At 44.8% G+C, this 25,526-nt stretch overlaps 1 protein-coding gene across 1 annotated transcript in view; it reads left to right on the top strand.

Moving 5' to 3' along the window:
* The window catches only part of LOC130361878 (receptor-type tyrosine-protein phosphatase beta-like), a 150,638-nt gene that overhangs the window by 15,645 nt on the left and 109,467 nt on the right, over positions 1–25,526 (top strand). The window contains exon 2 of the mRNA XM_056565503.1: positions 10,065–10,316. Within this exon, the coding sequence (XP_056421478.1) occupies positions 10,115–10,316 (202 nt within the window). The 5' untranslated portion in view covers positions 10,065–10,114. The remainder of the gene's footprint in view (positions 1–10,064; positions 10,317–25,526) is intronic.

Raw genomic sequence — 25,526 nt, 5'->3', positions numbered from 1 at the left:
TATAGTTACGCATATTACTGCCCTCATCAGTGCATACCGCATAGGTACATTGAAGTATTGTACCATTTAGTACCTGTTAATCTGTCAAGGTACTCCTTACCGTCAAAGTCCAAACAATAGTATTCACCAGCTGGTGTTTTACAAAAATACAGAGTTTTTTCTGCGTATAGTTAGGCATATTACTGCCCTCATCAGTGCATACCGCATAGGTACATCCAAGTATTGTACCATTTAATACCTGTTAATCTGTCAAGGTGCTCCATACCTTCAAAGTCCAAACAATAGTATTCACCGGCTGGTGTTTTAAAAAAATGCAGAGTTTTTTCTGCGTATAGTTGCACCTATTACTGCCCTCCTTAGTGCATACCGCATACGTACATCCAAGTATTATACCATTTATTACCTGTTAATCTGTCAAGGTGCTCCATACCGTCAAAGTCCAAACAATAGTATTCACCGGCTGGTGTTTTTAAAAAATACAGAGTTTTTTCTGCCTATAGTTGCTCATATTACTGCCCTTATCAGTGCATACCGCATACGTACATCCAAGTAGTGTACCATTTAGTACCTGTTAATCTGTCAAGGTGCTCCATACTGTCAAAGTCCAAACAATAGTATTCACCAGCTGGTGTTTTACAAAAATACAGAGTTTTTTTTCTGCGTATAGTTACGCATATTACTGCCCTCATCAGTGCATACCGCATAGGTACATCAAGTATTGTACCATTTAGTACCTGTTAATCTGTCAAGGGCCTACATACTGTGAAAGGACAGCCGTAAGTAATCACCTGCTGCTGTTCTAGACAAATACTTAAAAAAAAGTAGTTTAGCGTATTGTAATACCCTCATAAACGCTTTAAGTATGTCAGGCAGAGAAGTGCCAGGACGTACACAAAGGAGTGGCAGAGGCCTAAATACTTCAGGCAGAGTTGGCAGCAGACTTGAGGTGAGTGGCAGCAGTAGTCGCAACGAGAGGCCTGAGCTCCCGTTATCAGCCAGTGGTCGTGTCTCGACCAGCAACCCATCTGCCGTGGTTAACACGCTCATCCACATCATCACAAGTGACATCTGACACCCCCAGTCAACAGTCGGTGGGTTCCTCAGACACAACCCTCAGTTGGCATGGCCCGGGAGCAGTCCCTGTCCTCCCATTGCCTTTGTCCTATGCAGTTCCCTCTCCTAAAGGAGTATCTTCTGCTGTGGGTTGAGCTCCACTATTTACTGAGGACGATCTAATAGAGGACAGTCAGCAGCTACTGAACAGCCAAGTAGGGGTGGAGACATGCGCCGCTTGCTCCGCTAGGCGGCCAAGTAGTGATGCGGAGAGTGACGTGGGAGGCGGTGTGGCAAGGGTTCAGGGTCCTGAAGCAGACACTGTTGGGGAACCTGTGGAGGACGTCAGTGACGTGCACACACCTGTTGATGATGATGAAGCCGATAGCAATTGGGAGCCGGGTGCAGAAGGGGCTTCATCATCATCAAGAGAAGAGAGTTACAGGTTGTCTTTGAGGCAGCAAGGCGGTAGCATGGTTGGCAGTCAGCGTGGTGGCAGGAGTGGAAATTCAAGAGACAAACGTGCCCGGGGGAGACCACCTGCTTCGCGGCAGCCTACCTTTCCGGGAGGTAGTAGAACAGGGGTTCCTGGAGACAGCAGTCAATTAGTGCAGACTGCGGGTGGGAAAATCAGCTACTCGGCGGTGTGGAATTTTTCATCAGGCATCCGGAGGAGGTTCACGTAGCCACATGCAAGATCTGTCGGCAGAAGGTGTAGCGTGGCCAGGGTCCCAATTTCGGCACCACTGCCCTGCGTCAACACATGCTTCGCCACCATGTAGCGGCCTGGGAGAACCGTGGCTCTGATGTAGTGGTCCAGCCTGCTGCATTACCCATTGGCCATCCGCTCCCTCCTTCATCCAGCCAAGGCTCCACCAACTCAGCCGAAGGGAGCTGTGTGTCAAAGCCTCCTTCTGTCGCTCCTGCTTCTCCCGCTTTTAGTCAGCCATTCCGCCAACAATCCATCAGCAAAGCCATGTCTAAGAGACAACAAGTATGCGCCCACTCATCCAACGGCGCAGAAGTTGAATGTGCTCCTGTCCAAGTTGCAGGTGTTGCAGTCCCTCCCTTTTCAAGTGGTGGACTCTGCACCTTTCAGAGAATTGATGGCTTGTGCCGAGCCGAGGTAGAGAGTCCCAAGCCGTCATTTCTTTGCGAAGAAGGCAGTACCAGCTCTGCATAAGTTTGTACAAGAGAAGGTGGGCCATTCCTTGAGCCTGTCGGTGTGTTCAAAAGTGCACGGCAGCGCTGACGTGTGGAGCTGTAACTACAGGCAGGGACAATACTTGTCTTTTACGGCCCACTGGGTAAATGTTGTTCCTGCACAGCCACAACAGCAACTTGGACAGGTCCCACCGCCTTCTCCTCCACGCTCTCGCTCCCAGGCAGTTGGTCCTGTTACAGTGTGCGCCGCCGCCTCCTCATCCTCCATCGTGTCCTCAGCCTCCACTGCACGTCCAAATCTTGGTGGCCCTTCATCCTACCATGTGTGTAGGGCACGGCGGTGTCAAGCTGTTCTTCACATGGTTTGCCTTGGCGAACGGAGTCACACAGGGGAGGAACTGCTAAAGTTCATTCGTAAATAAATCCGAGTATGGCTTACTCCATGATATCTGGAAATGGGAACCATGGGGACCGACAATGGGAAGAACATCGTGTCCGTGCTGCGACAAGGAAGTGTGAAACATGCGCCCTGCATGGCACACTTGTTGAATCTGGTTGTCAAGCACTTCCTCAAGTTTTCACCCCATTTGCAAAACATCCTGAAAATGGCAAGGAAACTGTGCATGCACTTCAGCCACTCGTACACCGCCAAGCACACCTTCCTTGAGCTGCAGTGTCAGAACGGTATCCCACAACATAGTCTTATTTGTGACGTTGTCACACGTTGGAATTCCACCCTCCATATGTTGGACAGACTATACGAACAAAGAAAAGCCATCACCGATTTCTTGATGATCCAAGCAGATAGGAGTACTCCCCTGTCTAACTTCAATGTGAACCAGTGGCAGCTCATACGTGACACCTGCCGTTTGCTGAGGCCCTTTGAGGAAGCCACATATTTGTAAGTCGCTTGGATTACGCCATGAACGACGTAATTCCACTCCTACATTTCCTACAACAAATGATTGAAACCTTGGCTTGTCACGGAAATGGAGAAGCTGCGCCTGCATCTCAAGACTACATGAGCCCTGTGGGGGCTGAACTGGAGGAGGAGGATGATGAGGGGCAGAGCGGAGCACAGTTTAGGTTGGATGAAATGGCCGGTGTTTCTAGTCATCGGACAGGAGAGGAGGAGCAGGAGCAGCCAGAGAAGCTGGAGGGTTATGAGGAAGGCGAGACACAGGACCCAGACACACCGTGGCAGTATGCAGTGGAGATGGAGGCAGGTAGTCCCTCCGAGTCACTTGCGCAAATGGCACAATGCATGCTCAATTGCTTGCGTAGTGATCCCCGAATCGTCAAAATTAATCAGCAGGATGAATTCTGGATCTCCACCTTATTAGACCCTCGCTATCGTCCCAGAATGGGGGCCTTTTTTACACCCACTCAGAGGGAGGACAAACTGACCTACTACGAGAGATTCTACGTAGTCAGTTGGCCGATGCCTATCGGCCACATGGTCCATCCACTCGCAGGTCTGACTCGAGGGGCCCTCTGCGCTCACCTTCCACTGCCATGGCTGCTGGGGAGGGGAGGGGTGGCAGGAGCAGTACCAGCTCAATCAGCAGCAGCCTGAGTCTACAGTCGCTGATGAGTAGCTTTCTTCACCCGCATAGTGAAGCAACTCATCAGCAGCATGTAGACATGGAGCTGGACCTGAACCAGCAGGTGGTGGCATAACTTGACATGACCATGCCAACAACCATTGAAGATCCGCTGGACTTCTGGGCAGCCAAACTTGATTTATGGCCGCAACTAGCAGAGTTTGCCCTGGAAAAGCTGTCCTGCCCGGCCAGTAGTGTGCCATCAGAGAGGGTGTTTAGTACGGCCGGGGCCATAGTCACCCGAAGGCGAACTCGTCTGTCCACTAAAAATGTGGAGAGCCTGACGTTTGTCAAGATGAATCAGGGATGGATCAGCCAGGATTTCCAGCCACCAATGCCAGATGCCTCAGAGTAGATTGACCATGCTGCTACACCAACATTTCCCAATTATGGTTGGTTATGAAACCCTCTTTGGTACTGCCATTGCCTGCTCCTGGCTCTTCCTGTGTCTATCAGGAACTACTTGCCTCACTGATGCTTCTGGCCTTGGGCCTTTAATTTTTGGATGTTTAGCAGTAGCTAAATACATGCTTAATGCAAATTTCAACATTGATCTTTAAATGTAAGGGGTTATGAAACCCTCTTGGGTACTGCGAATGCCTGCTCCTGACTCATTCTGTGTCTTTCAGGAACTACTTGCCTCCCTGATGCCTCAGGCCTTGGGCCTTCAATGTTTGGATGTTAAGCAGTAGCTAAATACATGCTTAAAGGAGAAGTCCCATGTAGAAAAAGTATTGTGTTTTAAATGCAGAAGCAAAAGTTATATCACTTTGTAAATCACTGACTTCACCCATCTTGTATATAAAACCTGTTTTTCTAGCTTCTTTGTTCAGAGAGGAAGTTCAGCAGCTCCCTGTTCTGATGACTTGCGACCCCCCATTGAGCTGCATTATGCTGGGGGCCGTGATGTCACAATTTCCCATAGTTCTGCAGCTTAGCCAGCTCTGTGCACGCAAGGGAACCTCCCATGTGCAGCTTCAGCCAATCATAGAAGCCCCAGTGAGCTGAGCTCACGTGTCTTCATCTCCTCGGCAGGGAAGCATCTGACAGCCAGCTCAGTGTTTATAACAGCAAGAACGATGTCCCAATGTCCCGAGAAGAAGCAGAGGGGGAGGGGGAGATCCCTGCTTTGCCCTGCACTGATCACAATCTGACAGCAGGTCAGTCTGAAAGAACGATGTCCTGAGAATAGAAGCAGGGGGAGGGGAAACACTGAGCCTGCTGTTAGGAAAGTGATCAGTGTCTAGGTCAGTGTAGCCCAACCAGGGTGCCTCCAGCTGTTGCAAAACTAAAACTCCCAGGCATGCTGGGAGTTGTAGTTTCACAACAGCTGGAGGCACCCTGGTTAGGAAGCACTGGTCTAGGCTGGGCTACTTCTATGATGAACTGAAAGGCATTATGGGAGACAGGAAGTCAGGGACCTCCATGGACCAGGAAGTACTGATCTTTCAGAGGGGATTGCAGGAGAAGGGAGAGGGTGAGATACATGAGGAGCAGATTGTCAGAATGGTGAGCTGATGCACTTTCACATGATAGAAAAAAAAAATTGTGACTTGGTCCATGATACTTCTTCTTTAATGCAAATTTCAACATTGATATTTAAATGTAAGGGGTTATGAAACCCTCTTGGGTACCGCGAATGACTGCTCCTGACTCATTCTGTGTCTTTCAGGAACTACTTGCCTCCTTGATGCCTCAGGCCTTGGGCCTTACATTTTTGGATGTTTAGCAGTAGCTAAATACATGCTTAATGCAAATTTCAACATTGATCTTTAAATGTAAGGGGTTATGAAACCCTCTTGGGTACTGTGAATGCCTGCTCCTGACTCATCCTGTGTCTTTCAGGAACTACTTGCCTCACTGACACTTCTGGCCTTGGGCCTTTAATTTTTGGCAGTTTAGCAGTAGCTAGTACATGCTTAATGCAAATTTCAACAATGATCTTTAAATTCTCGGCGCTCTGCCAGGGCCTTCTCCTGCCCCGCCGAGGGCGATCCGAGGACCTAACTAAACCATTCAATGGGTAGTAGAGACATGCAGTGTGTACAAAGGGCAGGGACTTAATGAACCCGAGCTTCTGACACGCACTTAGTTGTGATTCTTCTTTCCTGGCAAATAATTGCAATCCCTGATCACTATCGTGAAAGGGGTTCAGCACGTTAACCGCACCTGTCGGTGAAAGATAGACACACGCTGGTCTGTTCAGTGTAGCGCGCGCACAGCCCTGGACATCTGAGGGCATAACACACCTGTGATTGCTCGATCTCGCGATTGATCGTGCAATGTAAGGGGTTATTAAAGCCTCTTGGGTACTGCTGATGCCTACTCCTGACTGCTCATGTGTCTTTCAGGAACTACTTGACTTTATGATGCTTCTGGGCTTGGGCCTTTAATTCAAATTTTCTGATAATTATCACTGTAATAAACTTGAATTTTCCAGAATAATAACCATTACACTATTGAACACTTGTTGCATGTGATTTTTTAAGTAATATTTTTTTAAATACGGAGAGGGATGAACTCTGCTTCTTTATTTCATGAAAAATTATTTTATAGAAGAATGTCTTTTAGTGGTCCACCGTCCTGCATTATACTCTTGGATATGCGCTTGTTCTGGCTGGTCAAGGCTATAGAGACGTTGCGCCTACATCTTACGGCCACATGAGCCCTGCGGGTGCTTGTGAGATTATGTCCTTTGTACCCACACGGCGGGGTCTGGGACACAAATTTCGATTTAAATTTCAAATAAAAAAAAATCACACATTTCAATGGTCTCCTCATGTTGCAGCCAATTCCAGGCGGTGTCATTCTGGTAATACAAAGAGAGCACTCGCTGTCCTAAATTTTCGTTAAAATTTTTCCTCAAAAATGTTTTTTTTTTTTATTAGGGATTGTGAAGCTTTGGTGCGTACTCATGCATCAGCCAACTCCAGCCTGTGTCATTCAGGCAATATATGGTTTACTGATGGCGCTGCTGGGCCTGGGTCTGGAAATTTAAAATTTTCTCATAGGTAGCACCCGCTATCCAAAAGTCTTCTTCAGAAATTTCAGCAATTGTTTTGTTTTTTTGGGGGGGATTGTGAAGCCCTAGTGTGTACTCATGCATCAGCCAACTACAGGCTATGTCATTCAGGCAATATATAGGTAGCACCCGCTGTCCTAAATATTCTTAATTTTTTTTTTTTTTAAATGGTTGTTTTTTCTTTGGGATTCTGAAGCCCAGTGTTATCAATGCTGCTTCCTACTACACTCTGTCAGCCCGTTGGTCCTGTGACAGTGTGCTACTCCGCCTCGACATCCTCCACTGTGTCTTAAGCCTCCACTGCCCTGAAAAGTCTCAGTGGCCCTTCAGCATACCCTGTGTGCAGGTCACGGCGGTGTCAAGCTGTTCTTCACATGGTTTGCCTTGGCGAGAAGTCTTGGAAACAATGGCCGGTCAGGGCAAAGGAGACATTTCTTACTTCATCTTTTAATCTTAGGGATTGTGAAGGCCTAGTGCCTACTCATGCTGCTGGCAACTACGGGCTGTGCCATTCATCCACTATATGGTCTCCTCATGCTGCCAACACCTCCATGCCGTGCCTTTCAGCCACTATATGGTCTCCTCGTGCTGCCAACACCTCCATGCTGTGTAATTCAGCCACTATATGGTCTCCTCATGCTGCCAACATGTCCATGCTGTGTCATTAAGCAACTATATGGTGTCCTCATGCTGCCAACACCTCCACGCTGTGCCATTCAGCCACTATATGGTCTTCTCATGCTGCCAACACCTCCGCGCTGTGTCATTCAGCCACTATATGGTGTCCTCATGCTTCAGCCTCATCCAAGCTCTGTCATTCAGCCACTATATGGTGTCCTCATGCTTCAGCCTCATCCAAGCTGTGTCATTCAGCCACTATATGGTGTCCTCATGCTGTCAACACCTCCACACTGTGCCATTCAGCCGCTATATGGTCTCCTCATGCTGCCAACACCTCCACGCTATGTCATTCAGTCACTATATGGTCTCCTGACACTGATGCCACCACCAGGTTCTGTCATTGTGCTGCTGTGCAACAGTGAGTTTAAAAGCGATGCCGGTAATATGCATGTTATTCTGAATAACAGTATTATTTCACTACCCCAGCACACTCCATATGCGTTTTAGAACACAGCAAAGTGTTCTATACCCCTATAGAGGCTGTATGTAGACTAGAAATAGCCTTTTTTAATATAGATTCAACGCGAAAAAATTCGGATTGAAACAAACTTTTTCAGAAAATTCGGCGAATCGGCCGAATCGAATTTTTGAAAAGTTTGCTCATCTCTAGAAGACACCTTTTGGAGAGTGTGTTTATCTGGACTGGATGTCGTAGGCCATAGTCCGTTTATAAAGCCCCCATGGTGCCTGAACAGTGGAAACCCCTTCCCCCCCACCACATTTGACCCTTTTTTTGAACCTATACACCTAAAGTAATCTAACAAGGGGTGCAGTGAGCATTTACATGCCACTGGTGTTTGACATATTTTTGAAACAGTGGGCTGTAAATATGAAAATTTTTATTAAGCAGCCATTGCTGTGAAATTTAGGCCTCAAACGTACATTCTGCTCTCTCACTTCTGAGCCCTGTTGTCCGCCTACACTGAACTTTTAGTCCACACAGGGGATATTTCTGTACTTTGGAAAAATTAAGTTAAATTAAGTTAAGTTCTCTTTTTCTCCTTTAGCCTTTTGTGAAAATGAAAAACATGGGTTAACACCAGCATGTTAGTGTAAAAATGTTATTATTTTTTTACACTAACATGCTGGTGTACCCCCATTTGTAGAGTGGACAGGGAAAATTGTATGGGGGACAAGGTGGCTAGAATGGGGGACAGAAAAAAATGGTATAGGGACAGGGTCACTAGTATGAGGTACAGGGAAACTTGTACAGGGGTCCTCTGATGGCATTACCCTGCGGCGTCGCAATCAAGGGGGTCTTCATTACTGGATGATGATGAGGTGGAGGAGGAAGAAAGAAGAAAAATGGGGTCTTCCTCTACTCCCTCACTGGCGGACACAGTGTCAGTGGCAAGCGTGGCGTATACCTCCAAAAATACTTTTTAACTGGCAGTGATATTTTAAGAAAATTGTTTACACAAATACTACTAACATTGATTTCAAGGTAAATGTGATACAGGCACTTAAAATTTTTTCCAAAAAAAAATAAAAAATATTCATACCAAGTGCAGCAATGGAGCCTCATTTTGGTAAAGGTATAAATAGTCTCTGGAAATAATTTGAACTATTGCCTTAGCTCTTACTATAGCATAGGTTTTGCTGCGCAAGGGGGCATGGAAATGACTGGTATTAATGTACTGGTTTGTACAAAAATGAGGCAGTTGTATGTGCATGTTTTACCAGGCAGGCTCTACTATATAGGTTGTTCAAATGTCATTTGTGGGCAGTTATTTAGAACAATCCTTGGGTATCAATAGACCTTGGCACCTATGCTGATATACATCTTCTTTATAAAAGAATATTATTTTAAAAGTTTGTCTCTTGTATTTTAGGGGACTTACTTGTTTTACTTGTTATTTGTTTTTCTTTCTCTTATAGTTTGGACAATGTAATGTTAGGACGATGTAATTTTTTTTTATTGAATGTAACTGCAGTGGAACTGCTCCTTTTATGGCATTGCTTCCTTCCCCAGCTCCTTCTCTTCCCACCCCTTTAATTATGCTTGCCTATGAAGTTAGCTGGCCAGTCATGAGTGGGCACAGCTCCTTCTGTATATGTGGCACTCCCGGGATTTTGCCTCAGTTTAGCCTCAGTTTACACATAATTTAAACTTTTTGGACAGATTCACGGCAAAAAGATGCAGTTTTGCTGCAATTCCATACAAATTACAGTAAATAATACATAATTAAATTTAATGTATAGATTCTCCTAAAATATGAGAGTTCAAAAATAAAGTGCCCCTGTCATTCGAAAAAACATGTTTGACATGTCACAGAGACATGTCAAAAGTCTTGATCCATCAGGTTTATAGTGATTCTTGTCTCGCAGCTCCATAATAAGTCATGGGACAGTAAGACATAGATTGCAACAAGCCTGGGAGTGAAGTGTGCACTTCTCCCCACTCGTTCTTATAATCAGTGGGGTCTTAGCACTGAGATGTTGACTAATCAGAAGTTCTTTTTTAAATGACAGGGATACTTAAATATCATTTCTATATAATTGTTTTACCTATTTTCTTACATGTAATATTGTGATTACAGGTCCGGCCACTATATCTCTGCAAGCAGCTTCTAAAAAAAATAGCAGTACAATGTATGTCAGCTGGAGTCTTCCAGAAGGTAACAGGAGTTCTTATTTGGTAGAAGTGATCGGAGATCCATCTCAGAGATTCACTGTGTATTCTGAATCAGCAACAATCACTAACCTGACCAGTGGGATCCAGTACACAGTGAGGATCACTACAGTTGCAGGCAATGGTCTACACGGCGGCGGCAAGGAGATTTCTGTATTAGGTAATTCCTTTTTTTTCTTCATTACCAATTTGATCAGTAAAAACATAACACACCTGATATATTCCTCTTCCTGACTGAACCAATTTAACTATAGGAATACTACATTTCTGTAGATCCATAAAATACACTTGTCTTACTCCATGCTTGATTATGTTTAGAAATAGAATAAAGTGTACCTGTCATTAACAAAAACTTTTTATATAATGTAGATAATACCGTTATATGTATATTTGTAATATACATTGGTTAACCCCTTAAAGGAGTACTCCGGTGCACACTTTTTTCATGTTATCCCGTCCGGGCTGCAAAATAAAAGAAAACGCACTTTATCTTACCTGCAAACGAGCCCCCGGAGCTCCGGTACAGGTGTTCGGTCCCCGGGCTGTATTCTTCTTACTTCCGGTTAGCCCGGCACGTCACACGGAGCTTCAGCCTATCACTGGCCGAGGCGGGACATCGCTGCGGCCAGTGATAGGCTGAAGCTCCGTGTGACGTGCCGGGCTAACCGTAAGTAAGAAGAATACAGCCCGGGGACCGAACACCTGTACCGGAGCTCCGGGGGCTCGTTGGCAGGTAAGATAAAGTGTGTTTTCTTTTATTTTGCAGCCCGGACGGGATAACATGAAGAAAGTGTGCACCGGAGTACTACTTTAAGGACCAAGCCCATTTTCACCTTAAGGACCAGAGCATTTTTTGCACATCTAACCACTGTCTCTTTTTTGTATTATATAATTTATTATTCCATTTCAATAACAATAGTTATACATTCTCCATAAAATTACACTTCCATTTTCTTCACTTATTATCAATATTACAACATTTTAAACCACTCCCCCCTATACACTTCTCAAGTCTGGTTCCAGTGCCCTGTCTGACCCACATCACCCACATTTATTCTTATTATTAATTTCAATAATCCCTCTCTCCTCCCCCTCCCACATCCCACCCCCACTCACTGGTTAAAAAAAAAAAATTAAAAGAACACCATATATCTATGCGAAGAAAAACCAATATTAGTCCCTCCCCCTCACTCAACTTTCATTCCAACATGGGGGAAAGGAGATGCGGGAGGGAGAGGGAAGGGGAGAAGCGACAAGAGAGAGAAAGAAAAAGAAGAAGGAAAAGAGAAAAGAGAGAAAAAGGTAAAAAAGAAGAAAAAAATTTAAGAAAAAGAGAAACTAATAATAATCCCTCCCCATCCCATCTCACAACCTCTCCATTCCACTATATCATTAGGAATATTTCATATTTCTGGTTTTGGTTGAACAGAGCACCTCCCCTTACAGAGACATAATCACTTACCACCCCCCACTACCCCACCCCATGGCAGAAGGGGGGGGGGGATTAATTATCTAAGACTCTCGACTAACTCCAATCTCTCTCACTGTCATATCTTTAAAGGGGTAGTCCAGTGGTGAAAAACTTATCCCCAATCCTAAGGATGGGGGATAAGTTTGAGATCGCGGGGGTCCGACCACTGGGGCCCCCTGCGATCTCTCTGTACAGGGGCCAGGCTCTCCGGCCAGATAGCGGGTGTCGACCTCCGCACGAAGCGGCGGCCGACACGCCCCCTCAATACATCTTTATGGCAGAGCCGGAGATTGCCGAAGGCAGCGCTTCGGCTCTGCCATAGAGTTGTATTGAGGGGGCGTGTCGGCCGCCACTTCGTGCGGAGGTCGACACGCCCTCTTCCCGCGGGCTGTCGGGGCCCCATACAGGAAATCACAGGGGGCCCCAGCGGTCGGACCCCGCGATCTCAAACTTATCCCCTATCCTTAGGATAGGGGATAAGTTGTTCACCACTGGGTTCACCACTGGACTACTCCTTTAATCCACTTATCCCAAATTGCATGGAATTTTGACAAACATCCGGTCTTGGCTGTTCAACAAAATTCAAAATTCATCATCTTACATACTGTAGCATTAACTTCATCAATGTTTGGGGCTACTGTGGACATCCAATTTCTTGCTACCAATAGACAGGTTACAAATTGCACTTTCCCTCTTAAAATCTTATCCATCCTTCTTTCCTTCCGTTCTTCCTCCCCCTTATAACCAGGTTATAAATTTACCTCCCTCCTCCAACTCTAGCCTTCTCTCCATCATCCTTATTACATTCATCCAAAATTCCTTAAAGGGGTACTCCGGTGGAAAACTTTTTTTTAAATGACCTGGTTCCAGAAAGTTAAACAGACTTGTAAATTACTTCTACTAAAAAAAATCTTAATCCTTTTAGTATTTTTAGCAGCTGTATAGTACAGAGGAAATTCTTTACTTTTTGAACTTCTTTTTTGTTTTGTCTACAGCGCTCTCTGCTGACACCTCTGTCTGTGTCAGGAACTGTCCAGAGCAGCATAGGTTTGCTTTGGGGATTTTCTCCTGCTCTGGACAGTGCCTGATACGGGCATCAGGTGTCAGCAGAAAGCACTGTGGACAACACAAAAAAGAAATTCCAAAAATATAGATTTTCCTTTGTAGCAAACAGCTGCTAAAAAGTACTGAAAGGATTAAAGGGGTATTACAGGATTTTTTTTTATTTGACTATGCTACAGGGGCTGTAAAGTTGGTGTAGTTCATAATATAGTAGCTCTGATTTACTAAGAGTGTCGGGTTTATCTCTGAGTGTTTCTTCATTTACTCTGTGTATTTTTCTCCCTGATTTACTAATGTGTCGCATGGGAAAAAAAAATTGTGTCCCACGGGTTGAAAATTGTGTCGCACGGTAAATTGTATATATATGCCCCCAGCACAGCGCTATCATATACCCACCGCAGCGCATGTTATATATGTCCCCCCCACAGCGCTATCATATGCCCCCAGCAGAGCATGTTATATATGCCCCCAGCACAGCGCTATCATATGCCCCCAGCAGCGCATGTTATATATGTCCCCCGCACAGCACAATCATATGCCCCCAGCAGTGCATGTTATACATGTCCCCCACACAGAGCTATCATATGCCCCCAGAAGCACATGTTATATATGTCCCCCGCACAGCATTATCATATGCCCCCAGCAGCGCATGTTATATATGTCCCCCGCACAGCGCTATCATATGCCCCCAGCAGCGCATGTTATATATGCCCCCCGCACAGTGCAATCATAAGCTCCCGGTAGCGCTATCATTGACAAGCATTTTATTAGCAGAGCATCTCTCCGGGAAGCCGCTGACTGATGCTCTGCTAATGCTCTGCTTGTCAGTGATAGCGCTTCAGAGGCATATGTGTATAGAAGCGAAGTGGGGACCAGATATATAGCGTTATCTGGTCCCCACTTCGCTTCTATACACAGTCCTCCTCAGTCCAACCACCACAGCTGCCCCATCACCTCCCCCATCCCCGATGTTATAATTACCTGTTCCCGAGGACCGCGATCCTTCTGGCTCCAGTGCTGTTGCTGTGTGCTGTCACTGTGCGCACTGACGGGGACATCGCATTGGGGACGTCACTCGTCATTGCGCATCGCAGCGCACAGCAACAGCGCCGGAGCCAGAGGGATCACAGACCTCGGGAACAGGTAATTATAACACCGGGGATGGGGGAGGCGATGGTGCAGCTGTGGTGGTTGGACTGAGGAGGACTGTGAATAGAAGCGAAGTGGGGACCAGATAACGCTATATATCTGGTCCCCGCTTCGCTTCTATACACATATGCCACTGAAGCGCTATCATTGACAAGAAGAGCATTAGCAGAGCATCGGTCAGCGGCTTCCTGGAGAGATTCTATGCTAATAAAATGCTTGTCAATGATAGCGCTACCGGGAGCTTATGATTGCACTGTGCGGGGGGCATATATAACATGCGCTGCTGGGGGCATATGATAGCGCTGTGCGGGGGACATATATAACATGCACTGCTGGGGGCATATAATAGCGATGTGTGGGGGACACATGCGTATATATATATATATATATATATATACATGCGCTGCGGTGAGGGACAAGATATATAGAAGCTGTGGGGAGCCAGACATATACATTACCCCCAGTGATTCTATATAACTTTCCCCACAGCAGCTCTTCTATTTGAGAACCCCGCAGGGATCCCCGAATGGCTCCTCAGTACCGGCCATTCAGGGATCCCGGCGGAGAATTTGAAAATAAAATACATCGTACATCGCTGGGGAGCGGACCATGCCGCCCGCTCCCCTGCTTAATAACTTTTGATCGGATCGAATGCGATCAACCCCTTTGCCCCTGTACTACTACCCCCAACATGGAACAGACCCTGTTCCATGATGGGGGCAGGATTTAGTCAGTTTTGATTCATTTCCCGACAGCTCAGAGCTGTCGGGTTTTGGTGAAGAAAAATTCACAGGTTTTCCTGTGAGTTTTTCATCATACTTTTTTTTTGTTGGGAACACGCCCCTTTTTTGTGATAACCACGCCCATTTTGACGGGTTTAAAAAACACTCGGAGTGATGATATATTTTGTCGGGTTGTTACAAACTGACAAGAAGAGTCGGGTTGACATTAGTAAATGAGGGCCAGTGTCTGTACCTGTGTGTGGCGGTTTTCTCACAATTCTTCTGTGATTTTCACCCCAATATTTATTTTTACCAGCATACAAAATGACTGTTGTCTCAGATTTTTCCCAGCTTTCAATGCGACCGAGACCGAGACTCACTAGTCAGCTGATGACAGGGAGCCTGTCTGCTTCAATGGGTGGAGGGATCAATCTGCAACAGCTGTAGGCACCCTGATTGAAAACCACACTGATTTGAATGGATGCAGCTCATTTATGTTTCATTGGGTGGGGTGGCTGATGTGTTGGAGGGAGGAAGATGGAATTGTGGGATTTGTAATCAAAAAAAGAAAAGTCAAACAGGAAATACCAGTTTACAAACAGCTAGCCATAGTGTTAAGGTAATCTCACAATATAGCCATTTAGCCCCAAGACAAGCGCAGATCCTTCCTAAGCATGTCAATTACTGTCTGCCAGGTACGTACTAAAATCACCTTATGGTGGATAACCCCTTTAAGATTTTTTAATAGAAGTAATTTACAAATCTGTTTGACTTTCTGGCACCAGTTCATTTAAAAAATAAAAGTTTTCCACCGGAATACATATGGAAAAACCCCATTCCTTCGCCCTCACATCTTGGGCACCGTAAATGCTGGCACCCCTGAAATTTTTCAAGGAAATGAAGTATTTCTCACATAAAAGGATTGCAGTAACACATGTTTTGTTACACATGTGTATTCTCTTTGTGTGTATTGGAACTAAACCAAAAAAGGGAGGAAAAAAAGCAAATTGGACATAATGTCACACCAAACTCCAAAACATGGGCTGGACAAAATTATTGGCACCCTTTCAAAATTGTGGATACATAAGATTGTTTCAAGCATGTTATGCTCCTTTAACCCCTTAAGGACACATGACGTACTGGAACGTCATGTGTCCACTCCCGATCTATAACGCGGGGCCACGGCGTGGCCCCGCGTCATAGCGGTTCGGGCCCGGCCTCTAACAACGGCCAGGACCCGTGGCTAATAGCGCGCGGCATTGATCGCTGTGCCGCGCGCTATTAACCCTTTAGACGCGGCGTTCAAAGTTGAACGCCGCGTCTAAAGTGAAACCGAAAGCATCCCGGCTAGCTCAGTGGGCTGTTCGGGATAGCCGCGGTGAAATCGCGGCATCCCGAACAGCTGACAGGACAGCGGGAGGGCCCCTTCCTGCCTCCTCGCTGTCCGATCGCCGAATGACTGCTCAGTGCCTGAGATCCAGGCATGAGCAGTCATCCGGCAGAATCGTTGATCACTGGTTTCTTATGAGAAACCAGTGATCAACATAGAAGATCAGTGTGTGCAGTGTTATAGGTCCCTATGGGACCTATAACACTGCAAAAAAAAAGTGAAAAAAAAAAGTGAATAAAGATCATTTAACTCCTCCCCTATTAAAAGTTTGAATCACCCCCCTTTTCCAATAAAAAAAAAAACACAGTGTAAATAAAAATAAAAATAAACATATGTGGTATCACCGCGTGCGGAAATGTCCGAATTATAAAAATATATCATTAATTAAACCGCTCGGTCAATGGCGTGCGCGCAAAAAAATTCCAAAGTCCAAAATAGTGCATTTTTGGTCACTTTTTATATCATTTAAAAATGAATAAAAAGTGATCAATAAGTCCTATCAATGCAAAAATGGTACCGTTAAAAACTTCAGATCACGGCGCAAAAAATGAGCCCTCATACCGCCCCATACACGGAAAAATAAAAAAGTTATAGGGGTCAGAAGATGACAATTTTAAACGTATTAATTTTCCTGCATGTAGTTATGATTTTTTCCAGAAGTCCGACAAAATCAAACCTATATAAGTAGGGTATCATTTTAATCGTATGGACCTACAGAATACATATCAGGTGTCATTTTTACCGAAAAATGTACTACGTAGAAACGGAAGCCCCCAAAAGTTACAAAACAGCGTTTTTTTTTTTCAATTTTGTCGCACAATGATTTTTTTTCCCGCTTCACCATAGATTTTTGGGCAAAATGACTGACGTCATTACAAAGTAGAATTGGTGGCGCAAAAAATAAGCCATCATATGGATTTTTAGGTGTAAATTTGAAAGAGTTATGATTTTTTAAAGGCAAGGAGCAAAAAACGAAAATGCAAAAACGGAAAAACCTCCGGTCCTTAAGGGGTTAAACTCACCTGGGCAAGTAACAGGTGTGGGCAATATAAAAATCACACCTGAAAGTAGATAAAAAGGAGAGAAGCTCACTTAGTCTTTGCATTGTGTGTCACACTAAGCATGGACAACAGAAAGAGGAAAAGAGAACTGTCTGAGGACTTGGGAACCAAAATTGTAGAAAAATATCAACACTCTCAAGGTTACAAGTCCATCTCCAGAGATCTAGATTGGCCTTTGTCTACGGTGCGCAACATTATCAAGAAGTTTGCAACCCATGGCACTGTAGCTAATCTCCCTGGACCTGGACAGAAGAGAAAATTGAGGACAGGTGTCAATATAGGATAGTCTGGATGGTGGACAAGCAGCCCCAAACAAGTTCCAAAGATATTCAAGCTGTACTGCAGGCTCAGGGAGCATCAGTATCAGTGCGAACTATCAGTCGACATTTAAATTAAATGAAACGCTATGGCAAGAGACCCAGGAGGACCCCACTGCTGACACAGAGACATAAAAAAGCAAGACTACATTTTGCCAAAATGAACTTGAGTAAGCCAAAATCCTTCTGGGAAAACGTCTTGTGGACAGGTGAGACCAAGATAGAGCTTTTTGGTAAAGCACATCATTCTAATGTTTACAGAAAAGGGAATGAGGCCTACAAAGAAAATAACACAGTACCTACAGTTAAATATGGGGAGGTTCAATGATGTTTTGGGGTTGTCTTGCTTCCTCTGGCACTGGGTGCCTTGAATGTGTGAAAGGCATTATGAAATCTGAGGATTACCAGTGGATTTTCGGTCAAACTGTACAGCCCAGTGTCAGAAAGCTGGGTTTGCATCCGAGATCTTGGGTCTTCCAGCAGGACAATGACCCCAAACATGCATCAAAAAGCACCCAGAAATGGATGGCAAAAAAGCACTGGAGAGTTCTGAAGTGGCCATGAGTCCAGATCTAAATCCCATTGAACACCTGTGGAGAGATCTTAAAATAGCTGTTGGTAAAATATGCCCTTCAAATAAGAGAGACCTGGAGCAGTTTGCAAAGGAAGAGTGGTCCAATATTCCAGATGAGAGGTGTAAGAAGCTTATTGATGGTTAAAAGAAGAGACTGATTTCCGTTATTTTTTCCAAAGGGTGTGCAACCAAATATTAAGTTAAGGGTGCCAATAATTTTGTCCAGCCCATTTTTGGAGTTTGGTGTGACATTATGTCCAATTAGCTTTTTTTCCCTCCCTTTTTTGGTTTAGTTCCAATACACACAAAGAGAATAAACATGGGTATAGCAAAACATGTGTTACCGCAATCTTTTTCTGTGAAAAATACTTAATTTTCTTGAAAAATGTCAGGGGTGCCAACATTTACGGCCATGACTGTATATTTTTTTAGATTTGTCTATTTTTCCCAAAAGTTGTGGCGTATAATATAACCTATGTGTTATAAAAAATTGTGTAATCCTATGTGAACTATTTTTAATAGTGTTCAAACTCTCTTCCCAAATCCCCTTCCATTCCTTCTCTGTCACTTGTCCTATATCCTTTTCCCATTCCTTTATACTGAAGTGCCTCACTCCCTGATTTTTAACTCCTTGGGGATACGCCCTCAGCCCACTCCCTTTCTATAACGCGGGGCCAATAGCAAGCGGCACTGATTGTGGTGCCGCACGCTATTAACCCTTTAGATGCGGCATTCAAAGTTGAACGCTGCATCTTAAGTGAAAGTAAAGCACTGCCGTTTAGCTCAGGGTGCTGTTCGAGATGTCCGCAGTGAAATGGCGGCATCCCGAACAGCTGTAAAGACAGCAGGATGGTCCCTACCTTCCTCCATGCTGTCCGATTGCCGAATGACTGCTCAGTGCCTGAGATCCAGGCATGAGCAGTCAAGTGGCAGAATCATTGATCAATGGTTTCCTATGAGAAACCATTGATCAATGTAAAAGTTCAGTGTGTGCAGTGTTATAGCCCCCTATGGGAGCTATAACATTGCAAAAAAAAAGTGAAAAAAAAGTGATCATTTAACCCCTTCCCTAATAAAAGTTGGAATCACCCCCCTTTTCCCAATAAAAAAAAAACTGTGTAAATAAAAATAAACATATGTGGTATTGCCGTATGCAGAAATGTCCGAATTATAAAAATATATTGTTAATTAAACTGCATAGTCAATGGCGTACGCGCAAAAAAAGCGTATTTTTGGTCACCCATTTATCATGAAAAAATGAATAAAAAGTGATCAAATCATCAGATCAATACGTAAATGATACCGCTAAAATCTTCAAATCACGACGCAAAAAATGAGCCCTTATACCTCCCCGTAAGTAGAAAAATAAAAAGTTATAGGGGTCAGAAGATGACAATTTTAAACGTATACATTTTCCTGCATGTAGTTATGATTTTTTTCCAGAAGTACGACAAAATAAAACCTATATAAGTAGGGTATCATTTTAATCGTATGGACTAACAGAATGATGATAAGGTGTAATTTTTACTGAAAAAATGTACTGCATAGAAACAGAAGCCCCAAAAATTTACAAAATTGGGGAAACCCTCCATCCCCAAAGGGTTAACATCCACCATTATTTTATACATCTTAGAGATTATTTTTTTTATCCGTGCCTTCCCTTAAGACCTTCATTAACAAACACCCGTGAATTCTTAACTCCTCTTTCTTATCTATTTTTTTCACCGCCTCTCTTAACTGTGCATATGTAAATAGCGACATCATATTATTAGGAATTTCATATTGTGCACTCAGCTCCTGAAATGATCTGAGTTTTAACCCTTCAAAAAATTGTGCAACATATTTTAAATGATATTTACCCCAAAATCGCCACTCGTGTCCCTAAAGTTCTTTCAATTTTGTGTTATCAAATAGTCTTGTGCATTCTAGTGAACCCTCCACCTTCATTACTTTTTCATTTGTGTCAAAACTTTACCCACTTTCTCTGCTATAGGCTCTTTTCCACTCAACTTGGATTCTAAAAATTCTCCCATATCTTCACACGCCTCCTTTTTTTTTCTTTTACCATGTTAGCAAAGGAATCTTTTTCCTTCCATTTCTTTACGTACCTCAACTGTGCTGCTATATAGTATAGTCTAAAATCTGGAACAGCTAGTCCTCCATTCTTCATTCCCCTACATAATTGACCTAATTTAATTCTTGTTTTTTCCCTTTCCAGACCAGTTCTCTTTCCATAGCTTTAATTTCTTAAAAAAATTGTTCTCCTAACATACCGGACTATTGGTCAGCACAAACAAGATCTGATGCAGGATTGTCATCTTTATTAGGCTAATCCTATCTGCCATACTAAATGGTATACCTATCCAAATTTTCATTTTTGCTTTTATCTTTCTCAAAGCAGGCCAAACATTAAATTCCGGATATTTTAAGACTTGCCTTCCGACATTTATACCCAAATACTGAAAAGTTTCTCCATTTCCTATTATTCTGAGGCTCCCATGGGATATTTGTTTATCTAGTGGTATTAATACAGTTTTGTTCCAGTTTATACTCAATCCCGATTTATTCTCAAATTACTCTATTTCCTCTATAATCCCCTCCAATGCCTGTTGCGTTTCCGAATAAAGAGCAAAATATCATCTGCAAAAAGTGATATTCTGTCCCATGTCCCCCGACATCCAAACCCCTCCGCTATCTTCATGTTTCTGATTCTTGTTGCCAATGGTTCAATACATAGGGCAAAGATTTGGTGAGACAGAAGACAGCCTTGTCTAGATCCCCTGGTCAGCTGGAATCCTTCTGACTGAACTCAACTACCAGAACCACTGCCCTGGGGGAGTCATACAGGATTCCCATCCATTTCATAAAATCTTCACCAAACCCATATTCCCTCATTACAGTTCAGAGGTAGGACCACTCCACCCTGTAAAAGGCCTTAACAGCGTCCAATGACAGGATGGAGCAGTCCCCCCCCCCCCTTCCCCTTCCATTTGCAGATTTCCAAACAGTCTTTTCACATTATCCGCCTTGATTCTTCCACTCATAAATCCACATTGATCATTCGATATTAGTAAAGGCATTATCTTCGCCAATCTCACTGCTAAGGTCTTTGCCAATATCTTCATATCGGTATTTAGCAGCGAGATTGGCCTATACACATCAGGCTCATGTTAATTTTTCCCAGGCTTAAGAATCAACGTAATCACTGCCTCCTTCATTGAGGGTGGTAGTATTCCTCTATTTAGAATGTCTCTAAATAATTGGAGATAAGCCAGGTTCTTGTGGTCCGTGAAGAAGTTCACAGGATGTGTGGTGCCCTCGAGTAAATGTCTCCATTCCTCCAGTGCCAACTTAATGGCCAGCAGTTCTCTGTCTCCAATGGAGTAATTTCTCTCCTCGGGAGAAAATGTTTTAGAAAAGAAGCCGCAAGTTACTGTCTTGCCTCCAGAAGACTTTTGGGTGAGGACAGCTCCGGCTCCCACCGAGGAGGCATCCACTTCGAGAGAGAAGGACTTGGTGGAATCGGGACTAGAAAGAACGGGTGCTGTGGCAAAGGCGGCTTTCAGTGACTGGAAGGCTTCTTCAGCTTGGGAAGGCCAGGATTTGGGGTTAACTCCTTTTCTTGTTAGAGCCACGATAGGAGCCACCAGAGTGGAATAATGAGGGATAAATTGCCTGTAGTAATTAGCAAAGCCCAGGAATCTTTGTATGGCTCAGAGACCAGAGGGGCATGGCCAATCCAGAACCGCGGAAAGCTTGGCTGGATCCATTTGAAGTCCTTGGGCTTAGATAATGAATCCCAGGAAAGGCAGGGAGGACCGTTCAAAAATAAATTTTTCAAGTTTGGCATATAAGCGATTTTTCCTAAGGCACGTGAGAACTTGTCGCACATGGACTCGATATTGGTCCAAATTGGAGGAAAAGATGAAGATGTCATCCAAGTATATGACCACGCAGGTATAAAGTAGGTCCCTGAAGATGTCGTTGACAAATTCCTGGAAGATGGCAGGCACATTACAAAGGCCGAAGGGCATAACCAGATACTCAAAGTGCCCGTCCCTTGTATTAAAGGCGGTCTTCCACTCATCTCCCTCACGGATGCGGATCAAATTATAGGCCCCTCAAATGTCCAATTTGGTGAAGATCTTTGTCCCTCGGAGACGATCAAATAGCTCAGAGATTAGGGGCAGAGGGTAGCGGTTCTTGATGGTAATTTTATTAAGTTCTCTGTAGTCAATGCAGAGACGGAGAGAACCATCCTTCTTGGTCACGAAGAAGAAACCGGCTCCAGCAGGGGAAGAAGACTTTCTTATGAATCCTCTCTGCAGATTCTCACTTATATAGTTGGACATGGCAAGAGTCTCTGGAGGTGAGAGAGGATAAATTCTGCCCTGAGGTGGAGTCGAACCGGGCATCAGGTCGATCGGACAGTCATAGGGTCTGTGAGGTGGAAGGACCTCAGCTTGTTTCTTGCAAAAGACATCCACAAAAGAATGGTATGGCTTGGGCAGACCAGGAGGTCGAGAAACTTGCGGGACCAGTTTGACAGGACCAGGCTTGAGACAATGGTCAAAACAGGAGGGACCCCAACGCAGGATCTCACCGGTGGTCCAATTCAGGACAGGACAATGACGTTGAAGCCACGGCAGACCCAGGAGGAGTTCGGAGGAGCAGAAAGGAAGGACAAAGAACTGTAAAGTCTCTGTATGAAATATTCCAATGTCCATCTGCAGAGGCTGGGTACGGAACTGCACTGTGGTAGAGAGCCTCTCACCGTTAACTGTAGAGATGAGGAACGGCTTGGGTAGACGGATTACTGGAATAATGTTTTAAGATCCAGCTTTTAACAAACCATCGGCAATTAGAGATGAGCGAACTTACAGTAAATTCGATTCGTCACGAACTTCTCGGCTCGGCAGTTGATGACTTTTCCTGCATAAATTAGTTCAGCTTTCAGGTGCTCCCGTGGGCTGGAAAAGGTGGATACAGTCCTAGGAGACTCTTTCCTAGGACTGTATCCACCTTTTCCAGCCCACTGGAGCACCAGAAAGCTGAACTAATTTATGCAGGAAAAGTCAGCAACCGCCGAGCCGAGAAGTTCGTGACGAATCGAATTTACTGTAAGTTTGCTCATCTCTATCGGCAATCTTCTCCTTCAAATTTTTCTGGGATCCCAACTATTCTTACAATTTATCGTCTTCCTCTTTCCTCTAGATCTCTCACTTTGGCATTCAATTCTTGACATAACCCTGATAGTTTGCCCACCTCTCTCTAGCTCATCTGTCTTGTGTTCCATCCCTCTGGCTTTGTCTTCTACCTCATTCAGCCTTTCTCAAATTTTTTGGAAGTCCTGTCTTAATATTACAGTGTCCCGCCTTACTTCCCCAATCTGATTTTGAACCTCCCTTATTGCTCCATTTGTTTTTTCTACCCCCTCGAATATTTTACTGAGCATTGCTTTAGTTCCTTTTTCCTCCTGATTATCTTCTATCTCCTCCTCAGAATTTTCCGCTGCTGTCATTTTTTTCCCCTTTCCAGCTCTTTTTGATTAATTTTCCCCCCCTTGATCCCTGGAGATCTGAAGAATTTTTCCATTGAGCCTCCGCCCACCGCACCATCTCCCTTCTCCTTCTGATGGGTCGATGTCCAACCCCCTGACATGCGGTTGGGTGCCGAGTCATCTTTCCCTGCATTCTTCTTCCCCCCATTATCCTGACCTCCAAGACCAAAGTGGTCTCCAAACTGTGGCCCTCCAGATGTTGTAAAACTACAACTCCCAGCATGCCCAGACAGCCTTTGGCTGTCTGGGCATGCTGGGAGTTGTAGTTTGGCAACTCCTAGAAGGCAGCAGGGAAGATCACTTACCACTGATCTTCACTGATGCCTCCACCGCTGCCTCTGCCGCTGCCTCCTTACTGCTGCTGATCCCACCGCTGCCTGCCACTGGTCCCGCTGCAATGGCCGATCCCTCTCCATCCTGAAGTGCTCCAGCACCCGCTTCCATCTTCCCCCCGCTCAGCATGGACACCAAGGGGCGGGCAGAGCATGGATTTCAACTTTAACCCCCCCACCCTCAACTGCCAATGGTCGGTCAGTCCTGATCGACCAATGGCAGGGGATAGGAGGAGTTGGCACCCCTGCCACCTCACTCCTATCATTCAGGATGATCGGGGCTGTCTCTGACAGCTCCGATCATCCCTATTTTCTGGTGATCAGGTCACCACAGACACGATCATCCTGGAATCGCCGCAAATTGCATATCTGAATTGAGTGAAGATTTGTGGTGATCACCGACATGGGAGGTCTCAGGAAGGACCCCCACCAGGGGTTTGCACAGGGTGCCTGCTGAATAATTTCAGCAGGCATCCCGGTCCGGTCCCTGCTCGGCAAGCGGCGGGACCAGGTATTCCCATGGGTGTACAGGTATGCTCTGTGTCCTTAAGTACCAGGACGTCAGGGCATACCTATACACCTTGTGTCCTTAAGGGGTTAAAAAATGTGTAAATTTTTGCCCCTACAGCTATTGGCTGAGTGTGTCTGTGAGAAGAACAAATAAAGGAATCGTGGGTGGACAAGCAGGGCTCTGTGCATTGAGGACAAGCAGGGCTCTGTGCATTGAAGACAAGCAGGCCACTGTGCACTGAGAACAAGCAGGGCTTTGTGCAATAAGGACAAGCAGGGCTCTTTACACTGAGGACAAGCAGGGCTCTGGACACTGAGGACAACCAGGGCTCTGTGCACTAAGGCTCTGTGAGACGCTCCCGGCTCACACATCAGGATGATTGACAGGCCAGGAGCCTGCACAGAGCCCTGCTTGTCCTGCCCTAACTTCCTGTATTTGGACTCCTCATAGAGACACACAGGCAATAGCTGCAGGGACAGCATTTTTTCACCTAAAATATACACTTTTTTAAACAATGGATCTTACAAATATACATATAATAGTATTATCTACGTTATATAAAAAGTTTTTGTTAATGACTGGTACACTTTAAGTTTACAATGCATAGAAAATATATACATAGTTAGTTGGCTAGATATTGAAATTCTGGAGTTCCAACACCTACTTCCCTGTTCTTGTAGACAGTCCAGGTAATCTCTGCTGTTTAAAGGGCTTGTCTGGCACAGCAAAATGATAAGGGTTTGTGCTGGATAAAAAAAAAACCTTTAACCTATACTAACTTGCCTAATCCCCAGTCATTGCCATTCGGACAGAGCCTGGTCTCAGCTCATTAGCGCTTCCTCGTGATTTCTCGACACACACGTGAAATAACAACAGTTCTCTGGGATTGGGTGAGCGAGTATTTCCTGTGTCAAGAAGTGCCTAAGAAAGAGCTGATCATTGTGGACCAAGCTATCACAATGGCTGTGAGGGATTGGGCTTTTTTAGTTTTATTTTAAAGGGTACCTCTCATCAAATAAACTTTTGATATATTTTAGATTAATGAATGTTGAATAACTTTCCATTAGCATGTTAATGAAAAATATGCTTCTTTCTATTGTATTTTTCCCGATCAGTCCTGTCAGCAAGCATTTCTGACTCATGCTGGAGTCCTAAACACTCAGAGCTGCCAGCCTGCTTTGTTCACAGCCAAACAGGCTGTGAACAAAGCAGGCTGGCAGC

The sequence above is a fragment of the Hyla sarda genome, chromosome 3 (assembly GCF_029499605.1).
Source record: "Hyla sarda isolate aHylSar1 chromosome 3, aHylSar1.hap1, whole genome shotgun sequence".
Lineage (NCBI taxonomy): Eukaryota > Metazoa > Chordata > Amphibia > Anura > Hylidae > Hyla > Hyla sarda.
The sequence above is the reverse complement of the archived record's forward strand: the minus strand, read 5'-3'. Positions and strand labels throughout refer to the sequence as shown.